The sequence below is a fragment of the Zosterops lateralis genome (assembly GCF_965231275.1).
Source record: "Zosterops lateralis genome assembly, chromosome: 8".
NCBI classification, from domain to species: Eukaryota; Metazoa; Chordata; class Aves; order Passeriformes; family Zosteropidae; genus Zosterops; species Zosterops lateralis.
In genome coordinates this window covers 10,518,898-10,533,260 of record NC_139768.1, presented here as the reverse complement: position 1 = coordinate 10,533,260, position 14,363 = coordinate 10,518,898, and the positions used below count along the sequence as shown (strand labels likewise).

Below are 14,363 nucleotides of genomic sequence, written 5' to 3'. Positions count from 1 at the left end.
GCAGGAGCTGAGGGCCAGGGTGGGGGAGAATGTTTTCCTGCAAGTAAAGTGCTTGTAAGGAGTTGTTGTAGTGCCTTCCTCTACCCGTTGTTTAGCTTAGCTAATAATTCAGGCAGATTCTCTCTCACATGCAGTAAGCACCAAAAAACCTGCACAGGTCAGGGAGTGTAGCTTTTCCTAAGCTTTGTTAGACTTTTCAACATGTCCCAGAGCTGTGGAGGTACCCTCAGACATACTAAGGCTACTGTGGGGAAATGTTCCCCTCCAAAACTAGGTTTCTGCTTCTGGAGCTTTGAAAGCAGATGGGAGGCCCGACCAGGGCACCAGGTTGCCTGCAGCACAGTCATATTGCCTGTATCAGGAAGGATCCCAAGTGTGGCATGCAGACAGCAACTGTTGCTCAGCTTTTCCAGCTATCTAGAATAGATCTGACAAGCAATTAGAGCATGAATATATTACAGAGCCGATGGGGGATGCCTTTGTTAAAACTTGTGACCTATACTTAGCTGCTGTTTACATTGGCGGCTGCTTCGAGGGTGGGCAAGACCCTACCTGCCTGTCTTTCTCCTCTCTCCTTCCCCGTGCGGAGCGAGCCGGGGAGCTCTGCATCCTATTGGGTATTTCAAATGCTTTCTGCACAAGTCATAATTAATGCCGAGTTGTGGAGCTAAGACCAGATGTGCTGCCGAGATTATCTCCCAGGGCAGATCGGCTGCGCCGTGCTCTGTAGCGCTGGGTGAATGGAAAGCTGCCAGTGCTGGGACTCAGAATGTGTCTGATGCCTGAAGTCAGGACTTTCTTTCTCTGCCGCTCCTGCTGTCTGACACTGCCTGGTTTCTGCTTGAAGCTCAGCGCCTGTCATGTAGCGGAGTGCTGCACAAGAACGAGAGGTATGAGATGATTTTCCAGAGTTTAGATTTGTTGTGGTTTCCTTTTGCTAGAGGAAGAGCAGAGATTTAAGTGTAGCCTTAGACAGAAGCTGAGAATCTAAAATAGGAGCTGACTTTACAAGGGGGGAAGGAGTGGGGAGGGCACAGTCTGTGGCCAAAAAAACTACTGGATACCAAGGTAGCATGTAGAGATAGTTCTGGGGAGAGGTATTTCTCTTTGTATATTTAAATGGATGTATGTGGATGAGAGCAATCAACTTCTAGTACATGGACACTGCTCTTTCTGGGTACGGGGTCAGAAGACACCAAGTTGTACCACAGACCCATTTGTGTGTGACTCTGAGCAAGTAATTTTGTCAAATTTTCTTGATTCCTAATTGTCTTTTGCTTCCTTTCCCCCCCTCCCCGCCCTATTTTTGCATTCTTTTGCTGGCTGGATTGTTTAGTTGTTTGGGACTATCTTTTTTTAGCTACATATGGCTCCTACCATGAAACTCCTTTTTATGTTGCTGCTGCACTAATTCACGTAGTGTGTGCTTGGGTGGGCTAGGGGAGGGGAAACAAATTAAAGATTTGTGTGTGTTTTGTGCTGTGGAAGCATATGCATTTCTGAATGTCTGCCCGTGATTTTTTCTCAGCGCTTTCATGTGTGAGAGGGACAGATAAATGGGAACTTAAGCATGAAAGTGGGAAGGTAAAAGCAGGCACTTACCTGTGCAGGTGAGCACGTACACAACCTTTATATCCATAAGCTGCCTGTCTGTGAGGCACCACATGCGTGTATGTGCTGTATGTGGGTGTATGTGCTGTTGTACAGTAGCATCCAGGTGTAAGCCTGATTATCTTCCCACACATCTTTGAACGTGTGTGGAGTAAGCTGTGCGTACAGCTGACGTAGGCGTGCCTGGACTTTTCACACTTTAAGTAGATGTAGAGTCCTTAGTCCTCCGTATGAAGAAAACCTACTCAAAAAACTGACTTTATCTTTGTCTTTAGTTTATTTAGGTTGAAATCAGAGCCTCTGATGAGGAAAAATGTAGCAGAGAGCATATATTTTCCTGCCCCACTGCATGTCTGGACAGCATAGCTGAATGTATAGGCTTTGTATGCCTGGAGCTGGTGGGTGAGCTGTTCAGGCCAGGACAGAGAGCCTGTCTGTGTCTTAGTCAGTACATCATTCCTGGCTTGTTTTTTCCACAAAGAGTCACCTAAATCTTTAAAGAACAGAGGCAGCTTGTTGGAGTAGAGGAAAGAAATTCTGTAGCTCTGCGAGCTCATTTTTTTAGTATCTCTTGAATCTTTCTGAGATTAAGGATGTGGTTCCAGGCATGCTGGAGGTTTTCTTCTGCTTTGAAACCAAACAAAAGGGCCTGGCTATAGATAAGAGTATGACAAGGAAAGTTAACCCTTAGGTTGCTAGTAAACTTTTGGCTTTATTTCTAGCTTAACTCTGTCTGGAGTGTGGCTGGCTCTTCTTTAGAATGAAGAAAAAGACTTTAATGTCTTCCAGCGGGATCATCAAATGGAGTGAAGCTCTGCCAAGTTCAGTCTGAGCTGCAGGGCCCAGTGATTAAAAACAGGCCTGTGCCTTGAGGAGCTGGCGGATGAGGCTGTGTGTGACTGGCTCCACACTGCTTCTCCTTGCAAGGCAGGGCCATCCCTGTCTAAACTGGAGGTGTTGTCATTCTGAGAGTTTCAGGGACATTTGACATCACTTTTACAAGTGCTGAGACCTGAGAGAAATGAGACAATTGATACAGAGCCACAGGACACCAGTTTGCCCTGTGTGGCACTGAGAGGCTGAAGTAGGCACATCTGCTAAGTCTGTTGCCTGTGTGACTGAGAGGGTCCAAGGGATGATTCTCCTGAACTTCATCAAGGTCCCCCAGCAGATTCCCACATGAAAGATTTCTGCAAGCCTGGAACTGTTAGCATCTCAAATTTCTCTTTGACAGTCCCTTTGCAGCCCCACTCCATAAATAGCTCTTCGCTTCCTCTTTCTCTTAACACTATTTTTCTTTTCTTTTCTAAGCCATGGACAAGTTCTGCAGCCACTGCACAGAACAATTTCTCCAAGGCCAGCTTTCCAGTCCCACTAACTGCTACTCTATGCTTTTTCTCTCTTAGCATCAACCATAATGCTCTTACTGCCAAAAGACTTGGCCTGGCTGCAGTCTTTCTTCTGAGCAGCATCTGTGGTGGCCCTTGTATGTGGCTCAGCAAAAAAAAAAAAAGTAGGATAGAGAGAAAGAAAAAGCATGGAGCTGCAGTGTAACTGAAAAATGTAACAAAGGGAAACTTGCAGTTAGCAATGGACTTAGCTTGGATGAAATATTTTGTGCTGATCCCTTCTAATGCTTCTCTGGAAAATTAGGGTTCAAGTTCAAGGGAGGGAGAAAGGCATAAGTCTGCAACTGGAGTTGGGTCAGGGTGGGGCTGCCAGACCAGGGTGGGAGGCAGCCGAGAGAGCTGGGCTGAGAGAAGTCTTTCACCCTGGCAATAGTTTGAGTCTTATTCCTACCTAAAAATGACCTATGCAGACTGTGTGATCTCACTAGCACAGTTCTTCACCAGACACTGTCCCACAAGAAGAAACCCATGCTTGAGCCAGCTCCTTTCATTCATCCTGTGATAGGCAGATCATCTTCTTCCTCAGTCATGTCTGGTTTCATGCCTGTTTTTTCTTGTTATTTATTTGAAATGGTCTGGAGGGAGGTGAAGAATATTGCACTATAAGAATATTTCCATGCCTTTATTTCCTACAAAGATTGCTGTTTTCATCAAGGAGAAAAATTAATGACCTCAATGTGTGAGGAAGAAAGATGCGATCCCCAGCATCTGGCTGTGCAGGAGACACCTGCAGTAATGGTGATACTGTGTTTGTGAAGGGTCCATCTGCTGCTCCATCTGAGTCTCAAGTCTTCTATCTCTGTTACCTCAGCATCACATTCCTTAATCTCTGTGTTGGTGGTCTCTATTTGACTGTAGTCCACTTGTCTCCAGAAGTCACTCACAGGTAGATTGCACCTACAGAAAGCTACTGCTGTTGTGATCCAAGCTGACTGTGAAGGCAAGGATTGATGTTACCTGAAATGTATTAGAGATGGTGCTGAGCACAGACCAGGGAATGCTGGGGAAAAGTAGATTCTCGTCAGTGGAGATCATGCATATGGTTGTTGTGTGTGTGCTTGCTTCTGTGTGTCTGACACTGCCTTTGTCCTTGGTCTGAGTTAAGTGTAGAACATCAGAACACGAGCTTATGGAAGAACATTGTATATGTGCTTTTTCCCTGGGGAAAGCAGGGCATTTACCTCATTCCCAGAGTTTTCCCTAGATAGACCCATTAGGAAACAGATTCAGCAAGTAGGGTTTTGAGAAAAGAGGGCTGCTATTGCCCTGACACGTGCCACATCCTGACCTCCCTGAATTTATATGTCTTGCATCTAGAAAAGTGGACAACAGGTATCATTTTAAGGAAATAGATATGCCCTATCATGACAGCAGGGACTACAGGATGCGATTATAAAGCAATCTGTGCAAAAGCAGAAAGAGATTCCCTATCCTAGAAACTGACTTCAGAGACACCCAACTCAGTGAAAATGCAAAGAGATTAGAAATAGGAACTAGTAAAACCTTTATTCTGCAATAAACCCAGTATATACAGTGATAAGGATAAGTCACTCCCATGCTCCAGGGCATGCCCTCCTGCCAGGATGAGGGAATTTCCTTTGAGACTTTTCATGGCCCTCCGGCTTTGATAATGTAATGCAGTTGTGTAGGCTGTGGTGTAAGGAAAGTTTCTGTCTTCTGATGTGTAACAAACAGGCAGGGAAAGGAAATTGGACTTCGGGATTCTTCTTGCAACTTCCATTCAATGAGTTGAAACTGATAATGAGAGGTTTAATGGCGGATTCAGCAGGGTTGGACTGAGTATAGAAGGCAGGTATGGTTTGCCATGTTGTCTCCTATGACGAGCAGTGATCAGTGGTTAGGGAATGTCCTACCAGGAGTTATCAGCCTCTCATGAATGCGGCACTAACAAAAAAAAAGGAAGACATGGTCACTAGTGGGGGAAGGTAAGTAGAGCCATCAGAAATTCTCTGGCCTGGTATGAGCACAGATGTGCAAGTATTAAACACTGCTTCTGGCTATTGGGTGTGAAACAGTGTGACTCCAATATTGCATACTGCCTTTTTTTTTTTTTTTTTTTTTTTTTTTTTTTTTCCAGACCTGCAGGTTTAATTGAGTGCTGAATGAATGATCTAAAGATCCTTGGTATCTGTATAAAACTTCTTGTAGCTTTGAGAAATCCCTGCATGGAATTTCCTTCTTGCTCTGGTCTGGTGTCATCTGAAATTCTGGGAGTAGATTCTGAAATTCTGGGAGTAGAATCTGGGATTCTGAGATTCCCTCACTTACTGAATTTTTATTGCCAAAACATGATTAACTTGGATACTATCCTCTTTAGAATTAGAGTTTCAGGACTGAACTCAATGGCAGTCCTTTAGATGGAGTAGTCTCCTAGTGGTAGGGATTGAACTAAGACCTCTGGCTCTTACAGCCTGAGCCTCTTCTGCATTGCCAAAAGATCTGATGCCAGTAGCTGGTATTGGCCAGGAGCTCCTCACTCCCCCAAGAAACAGGTAGTGCTTCATACTTAATGATACATGTCTACAGTAGATCTGACTGAAGAATTAACCTAAGCCAGTCTGGCTTTACAGAATATGGTGCTTCTGATATTTTCAAGATGCAGGGAGTACAGCACATGCTTTTTAGTAGGAAAGGCAATGGGTTCTGCATGATTTTACTGGTTTTTATTTATTTTTAATTTCCATTCAACAAGTTAATTAAAGGAAAAGAAATAGAAAGTGTCTCCCAGGTTGAGGACCACAGCCATGGATAACCGTAAACATAAGCTTAACCCCACCTTCGTTGTGTATGAGATATAAACCAGCTTAGGGCAGAGGATAGTTTGAAGTACTGTTAAGCAGAAAAAAAAATATTCATCATGTAATTCTTTGTTTTTTAAAATAGCTTTATTCTTCAGAGTCTGTTAGAAACTGGACCTTCACAAAGGCTGCCCCCTCCAAGTGAAAGCTTTCCTCCTTGTGTGCCCCAAGCAAGAGCTCAGGAAGAGTTTAAGCTGACACCCAGATGTCTCTCTTGCTCTCTGCTGTCAGGGATCTTCGGGCAGCGCCTGGAGGACACGGTACAGTACGAGAGGAAGTATGGCCAGCGCTTGGCTCCCCTGCTGGTGGAACAGTGTGTGGACTTTATTCGGGAGCGAGGCCTCACAGAGGAGGGGCTCTTTCGGATGCCGGGACAAGCCAACCTCGTCAAAGATCTGCAGGATTCTTTTGACTGTGGAGAGAAACCCCTGTTTGACAGGTGAGTTGACACCACCAAATTCAGGCTGGTGTATGTGTGACATGTAAAATCTGCCAGGAGTATCCATGCAGTGACAATCCTTGCTTATGTGCTCTTTCCATACCATCATTCTCTCTGTTTGAAAGTGCTGATGGAGCTTCCTCCTGCATGGTGGTGGTTGTGGAAGCCTTTATTCAGCTCAGAGGTGGACCAAAGCTGATTGATCTGTGTGGAGCTCCTTCAATGTTTCAGCTTAAACACATGTTGAATGAAAAGCATTGCCAGATTTGAGTGCAGCAAACTGAGCAGTTGGTGGGATCCCATCACAGAAATGGCTATGACAGAGGTGAACTAGGTGATGTTCCTGCTTTCAGATGTTGCATTCTCCCAGCACATCTGCCTGGAGCAATATCTTGACTCTTCCTTTGTCACCAGGTTTCAGAGTAGTCACCAGCACCTGTCATGTTTTACCTGGCTGTTATGCCAGCAGCTGTTTTGTAGAGACTCAGCTTAATATCATTTCCCATGGGAGGAGTCTCTGTCTCTGAGTGCTCCATCCAAGGGCAGCAAGGGGAAGGGCAGCTCTCAGCTGTGCTGCCTCTACATTGGCCCTCAGGCAGTCAGATGATCAGAAAGGTGGATGCCGTCAAGGCCCTTCCAGGCAAATGCTGTCCTTACCCTGTAGCTAACATTTCATCCACTCTGTCATATGTACATCCTGCTTGGAGTGAAGGTCAGCATTGTGCAAAGCTTAATAGCCCTTTGTGAAATAAGGCTTGACCCTAACAGAGACCTTGAACTTGAGGGATATTTGGATCCGAGGGTATTGTGTAGATCTGGTCTGATCTCCTACCACAGGTCCATAAATGAGGTCAGATCTGGGATCTTGTCTTGAAGGGCTGGCACCATTTCGTGCTAGAACTCACTAGTCTCATTTTTCCAGGTGATGCTGGTGGCATATGCTGTATTGCCAACATATTAACCTTGGGGGACAGCTTCCCCTGGACCTGCAGCCAGTCTCAACATTGCCAATACCTTCCCTGCCTACCACTGCAGGAAGAGCTAGCACTGTCTCCTGCGTGGGCAGAAACAGTGTTTGGTCTCATCTTGGGAAGTATATCTTTAGAGTTTATTTGGAACATTCCTCTAATTCTTCCCTTCCCTCAGCTTCCCAGACCACCCATCCTCCTTTCTTTGATTCCTAACCACAAACAGTATTTGCTCCCTAAATGGAAGTGTCAAACATTTAGAAATATTTTCATGAAAAAATGAGTTTGAAATCATCAAATTGTCTCAGTTAATCTTTTCCTAAACAACACTTTTGTATTTTTAATTGAATGTCTGGGTGTTCTAGTTCAGAATTAGAATTATCTTAATTCAGTGCTTACACTCTGGAACAGGAGTATCTATGGAAGGAATGAATTAGGAGTTAGAAGTTTCAATTTCATGTTTTACTTTAGCCTTATCTAACTTCATTTTTATAGATAAACCAAGCCTCCACCCAGCAGTTTTAAAGCAAAATACAATTGTACAATGATTTGGATTGGAAGGGATCTTAAAGTTCATCTCCTTCCAGCTCCCTGCCATGGGCAGGGATACCTTCCCCTAGATCAGGTTGCTCAGAGCCTATTCCACTTGACTTGGAACACTTCCAAGGATAGGGCATCCACAGCTTCTCTAGGTAGCTTTTCCAGTGCCTTACCACCTCAGGTGCAGAAAGCACCTTTATTTCCACAGGCATTTCCACTGGCTAAATAAATAGATCAGTGCTAAGTCTCCCCTTTAAGAGAGGCACTAAGGACCTCCAGGAAGGAATGCCTGCATTTTGTGTAGTCAGTGTGTAATGCAGTTACTGAGCAGTGGAAAGTTGAGGGTGTCCCAGTTATTGCCTTTTGCTCTTTCCACCATGTCCCAATGTATACATACAGCCTGTCTTACATATTTGTAGTCACAGACAGCGGTAAGGGAGAGGCAGTTTCACTCTGTTTAAATGAAACGCTTCTCCTCCTAGCAACCATAATTTTCTCTGTGTGTAGCTGTAATTTATCTCTGTATGGCCTGGGATAGCTTGGCAGCAGAAGTGTGAAATCCTTATGCTTCTTTCCAAACCAGGTGCAGTGAAAGGAATATCTTTTCTTATTTCCCAGCTGCAGTCAGTGCTTTTAGGTGTCTTTTGTAACTACAGTGATATCCCAGTGCTTATAGCCTGCCTTCCCCATGGTGGATCAAACCTTTGTGATGACTGGCAATTAAAATATTGATTTTTAAAAGGCATTATTTTCCAATGTTCTTAAGAAAGGCTAGGTGTTGCTGTTTTGGAAGCACTTACAGCAGTCTGCTCCTGTTGCACTTTCATGCCACTGAAAGTCTGGCTGTATTTCATATGGCATCGTGGATGAATCAGTTACTGCAGCCAGTGGCCCTGAAGCTCTTTTCTGGGCTCTGCTTCTCAGTGATAGTCAGATCCACCATCCATGCCTGAATATCCATGCTAAAAGGAAAAAAAGAATCAGAGTACTGATCTCATTTGTGAAACACTGTAATCAACTAAAGAAAACAACTGTGTGAAACTGAGATATTCTCAAATATGATGGAGCAGTTTAATAGGAATAGCATTAGCAGGATTAGGAGTAAGTGGTACTTGCTGACAGTTTCCTGTTGTCATTTTTCCAGTTTTGTTTTAGCTGTGTGTTCCAAAAAGAAACATACTAAGTAGAAGAGATTCAGTTTTTGGAAAGAAGAGAGGATTTGAAACTCTCTTGCCCAGTGTTCACTCATATGTTTTTCTCAGAATTCTTTAAAGACTGTCAGGGCAATGGTGGGTAGGGAGGAGCTGGTGATAGAATCTGTTTAGACTTCCAACAGTCAAAACCTTTGAGGAGGTCATCTGCAACGTTGTACCAATGTTGTATCACAGGAAAATTGGAATGAGGGATTGGAATTGGAATTGGGTTGAATTTATCACCATACACCAGAAGCCGGGTAGCTGGAAAGGGTTCATCTTCATCATGGGATCTGACACCTCAACCCCAACTTTAAATCAAAGGAGAAAGAAGAGGAAAAAGAAGTTCCTAGATTGGGAGAGAAAATAAAAGCTGATATCCTGTCATAACAGATGGGCTAGGAAATTCCAGATACTACAAGCCAGGCAGCCATACCAAAGGGCAATAGAGGAGACCTGGAGGAAATACAGCTTCCTCCATTTTGTCTGAATGACTGACCAGGGCACGTGGGAGCCCAGCCCATCAGCTGTATGTGTGTGCTTACTGGCTGGGGAGAGTATCAGAAAGGATCAGTGAGAGGCTCAGAGTTTTACGTTTCACGGAATAGGGATGCAGACCTCTGTTGTCAATGCTGTGTGATCACTGTGCACTTCCCTGGACTATTCCTCATATTCCTGGTCCACACTGGCAGAGGAACCATAGCGTCCCTGCCTTAAGCAGTATCGTGGGCATATCCCTTCCAGTGCCTGTGTTACCTGAGGTGCATTTCTGTCTTGACAGGATGGAGATTTCCCTTGTTCCCAGGCAGACAGACCTTCTGCCTAGTACCAATGACTGGCAGAAGAGCTTCCTTCCACGTGCCTACTTTGTCCCTGTCCCTAAAAGGGACCTTGATGTACCCCCAATGAAAGGCATCAAGCTTTGAGGTAGTGTGGGTTTCTAAATTTCCTTCCCTCTTCTCTATTGCAGCAACACAGATGTTCACACTGTGGCGTCCCTCCTGAAGCTTTACCTTCGAGAGCTGCCAGAGCCTGTCATCCCCTTTGCCAAATACGAAGACTTTCTTTCTTGTGGACAGCTGCTCTCAAAAGATGAGGGAGAGGTCAGTGTTCCTTCTAATCTGCCTCCTCAGAGGATGTTCCCAAGAGTCAATGTAGTACAGGATTTTTCCTCATCTCTTCAAACTTGATTTAAATCAAGTCTTAAATTAAGTCCCTGGGAACCTTTCCCTGAATTTTCCTGAAGCTGTGAATGGGGTGCTGTTATCACAGGCTGCTGCTGCTTAAAAAAAGTCAGTATTGTAGCCTGATGCTTCTTTCTTCTGAGCAAAGCTCTTGTGTAGCATAATTGGCAAGAGATGCAAGGTAGGAGGAAATCTGGGTTCCTTTCCCAGTTTTGCTGTTCACTCACTAATAAGCTGTATGGAGTCACTCCCTTTGTGTTTTCCACTTTATATATCAGAACAGTATATTCTCCTTCCCAAAGATTTTCATGGATGAGACACTGATCAGTGCAATGGTCTATGTATTTCTTAGAGGAAAGGCACTATGAGAGGGCAGGCTATGATCTTATCCTAGAATGGGGGAAATAATGCTATGAATACTTTGCCAGAGCCTTCTTACAATGTTCTTCTCTTTGGTTTCCAGGCAAGGGAAAGGGCTGACAAAAACTACAAAGTCTGTGGCAGTCATGGAACAGGATAATTTACAATCTCTTTGATTGATCTCTTTCATCCATATTGTGGTGCTCCCTAAGTCCTTTGCAGATTGCAAAGGCATGTTAGGTCTGGTTTGATGTGGGTGCCACCTTCTAGAACAGAAATTTAAAGAAGCTGCAAGGGCTGTTACTTGTGACTTTTCTTTGCTAAAGAAGCAAAAGCCTGAGGGCTTGTAAGTTGTGGTCCACAGTTCTGTCCCTTTTCTGTGTGTGGTCTTGTCTTTGGCAGGATTTGTAAAAACTTTTAGTCAATGTGAGTCTGGGGTTCACTTTCAGTTCAAGTAGCAGAAGGCTCTGTGGAGGTTGCCCTTTATGATGCCCACAGGAAGATGCTTGTTTGCATGCATCAAATGTATCATAAGTGGTAATGTAAGCTTTTTATGGTTAAAAGGCAAATAACACTCAAACAATGTAACCTCTAGTCACCTGTGAGAAAGCAAATTTCTGTGCATGACACAGCATGTTACCACAGGTGGATACTTGCATTCTGGACACAGTCTCATCAAGGTGCCAGTGCACCAGTGTTATATTTTAATAGGTAGACATGTGTGACTATTACTCATTTTCTGCCTTATCCTAGGTGAACTCAGGCATCCCTGCAGGGTGCCACGTTACAGACCCCAGAGTGGTTATGTCACAAGAAACAGCATTTCTAAGGCAGTGGAGCTGGTTTCACTTTGGTCATGAGATGTGCAGACTTGGAAGTTTCGGATCCATTAAGCACTATTGCACAAGAGTAGAGACACTGCCAAATTGGGCAAACATAATTGTACATCACTGCTCATCTTATTAACTACATCGTTTGCCTGATTTTGTCTGCACAGGCTGCAGCAGTTTGGGAAGCAACATCTGTGTGAGCAAGGTCAGACTCAAATGACTTGTAGAGCAGAATTCTCTTTAGATTAGAAGGGCAGTGGGGATCACTAGGCAGCCAAAATGAACACTGACAAAATATGGCACTGCTCATAGCACAGAGTTGTTTTGTTAAGGTGCTGTTGTAAACATAAGCAATTTTGGTTTTGTCAGGGAAACCCGGAACCTCAACGTGGGCTGTTTACCTTTTTCAGAAAGGAAGGTGGAGTGCACACACCAGGGGTGGAGAGGCTGTACGTGCACAGTAGCACGTGGAGCAGAATGCAGCACAAAGTCATACGTAGCCTGTGGGGCCTAACTCACCTCCCACATGGAAAATCCCCCTCAGAAACGTGGTTTCATTGAAACCATGATTTTTAACACGTAATGGTAAGCAGGGAATTTAAAAATAAAATGTTTTATTTTGTAAAAGTATTTTGAAACAACATGTAATTGCACTGGTTTAATTTGAAGTTCTGTTTTCTTTTAATTTTTCACTTGAAAGTTTTGAACGAGACTTTTGGACTCTTAACATAATTTTAATTTTGTATGGCCACCCTCACCTCACACCAAAAAATCCCAGAACTGCTTACAGCAAGACAGCCTTTGAGATAAAATTGTTAGCACCTCATGCTGCTACAGTGTGACTATGGATAGGAATTATTGTGGTGATTATTAACCTGGCCTAGCTCCAGTACAGCCCTAGGTTTTTATTGAAATTGCTTTTCGTCTTCATTCTGCACTCAGCTGATCTCTGGTGTTCGAATGCAAACAGGGTCATTAACAGAGACCTTGGCTGGTGCTGAGGTCTCCAGGTATTTCATTAGGACTGCAGCATTAAAAAAGATTTGATTCTGATCCCAGCTGATTGGAAGGAGAGTTTTAAAGTTTAGAGCAAGACAGATCTTCAAAAGCCTAAAAACTCATATGAGTCTGAGCTGCCTTGACATGGTGGTATTTTAGCTTTCACTACTACCTGTACTCTAGACATGCACACAGCAATTCAGTGGACAAAACACAAGGTTTCAAGTGTTTTTTTAAAGAGGCATCTGAATTTTTTATGAACATCTAAAGTGTTGCTAGTTTTCCAGCCAAACTAGAAGCTCTGAATTGCTGCTGATCTGTTACACACATTGCAAAATCCTTGGGTTTGGGATCATTCATTGGAAAGCAGCATTTTCAAGGAGGTAAGAGATATTTTTGCAAAATCCCATGATAAATAACAGTACAGTGCTTCTATTGCTTGCTGGGCTGCAGCCATTGGCAATGATCAGTGATGTTTGCTACTACAGAGGTTTCAAGCTTGTGTTTTCCTCTGCGCTGTCACTATGGTGTTTCTAGGCTAAGCCTCTGCCTTCTGTTGGCCAGGCCTTGGTAAGGACAAATCTGGCAGAGCTGATAAATGCTGCACTAGGAGAGAGCTTTTTTTTTACCTGTCAGGTGTTGGTACTTCAATGAATTTAAAGATACTCTCTGTGTAATGCTGTGCCTGAGATTCCTTGTGACAAAGCATAGATTATAAATTTTTTGAACTCTTTTTTCTTTCAGGTAGCATCTTTTACCTTTAGGTCATGTTTCCTGCTGTTCACATCTGCCTAAGTTTCTGTTCCAAAGTTTTCTCTTACATCCAGTGGAGCCAATGGCATTTAAATTCAGAGCACCTGAAATATAGCACCAAATACCATTCTCATTTCCATCTTTGAAACACATTGGGTTACAGAGCAAAATTCAAGATGGAATTAGGTCTGTTAGCTCACCTAGTTCAAACTTGTCACTTGAAAGTTGAACAGCTGACCTTAATCTTCACATCAGTAGCAGCTGTGCTTGATGAAAAAATTTTTAGAAGTTTAAAAAGGGATTGAGATTTTCAGAAGAGACTGGCCTTTTAATGGTATCTCCATTGCTGTCACCATTAAACCAGCACAGTGTTTAAGCTAAGGAATTATAAAGGGGTTACTGCTTTTAAGAATTTTAAGTTTCAGGTTTTTATTAGAGAACTTTTTTTTATGCTGGGATGTACAGGATAAAAATGTACCTGTATATTTAAAGTTATAAGGAGGAAGGCTCTATGGATCTTTCTGACTTGTCTGGACCAGAGAAATCAGGAATACATTGCAGGAGTTTGGCCAACAGAATTCCCTTCCTGACAGTCCTTAAAAATTCAAGGAGAGTTTGAAATGAATGTTCAGCTGCACCTTTTTGGAACCATTTGCTTCTGGAATTTCTCCATCATTAGTTAGCAGCTATCACTCTTCTTTAAGTATGCTTTGGTATCTGTTTTTCCACAAAAGGTTTAGTTGTCTCCAAAAATAAGCAAATCTCCAGGACAACAGCAGCATTGACAGGAACAAGCAAATGATACTTGGGATTGTGGCAGGACAATAGCCTCCTGAGTCAGAGGTTTTCATTAGATGAGTTAAGTAGCTTCAGGGGCTTAAGTCATTCCTTCAGCTGATGTGTCATCTTACATTTTATTGTAAAGACAGAAATTTTGTGAGGAAGTCCCAGGTCAGAATGACTGCAGATGGAACTACATCACTGAAAAGGAGGCAGCTGAATTTGACTCATTTAGTTTTTTTAAGAAAAAGACTCTTCTCTGCTCAACTGAGCATTACTGCATTGTATTTATACTGCACTTGATGCCTTGAGAGGCTGTACCTAGAAGAGAGGCTAGAAAGGGTTAAAGGAACAAAGGTCTTCAAAGGATACACCTTGGGCAGTATAAGAGCCTGGCTGAGGCTACACCCAAGAAGGATGACAGATCACACATTTTCACATTTTTATAAGTTTTGGTCTATCTACATATTGGGGTTAA

The 14,363-nt window shown here is 43.4% G+C and overlaps 1 protein-coding gene across 4 annotated transcripts in view; it reads left to right on the top strand.

The window, feature by feature from the left end:
- The window catches only part of ARHGAP22 (Rho GTPase activating protein 22), a gene marked incomplete at its 5' end in the record, with an annotated part of 121,923 nt that overhangs the window by 98,222 nt on the left and 9,338 nt on the right, over positions 1-14,363 (top strand). For 3 of the 4 annotated variants that reach the window (XM_083866775.1, XM_083866774.1, XM_083866773.1), the window contains 2 exons: positions 6,071-6,278; positions 9,950-10,082. In XM_083866775.1, the coding sequence (XP_083722901.1) occupies positions 6,071-6,278; positions 9,950-10,082 (341 nt within the window). Of the gene's footprint in view, positions 1-769; positions 891-6,070; positions 6,279-9,949; positions 10,083-14,363 lie in introns of those variants that run through there. The other variant, XM_083866776.1, reaches the window with a different exon arrangement.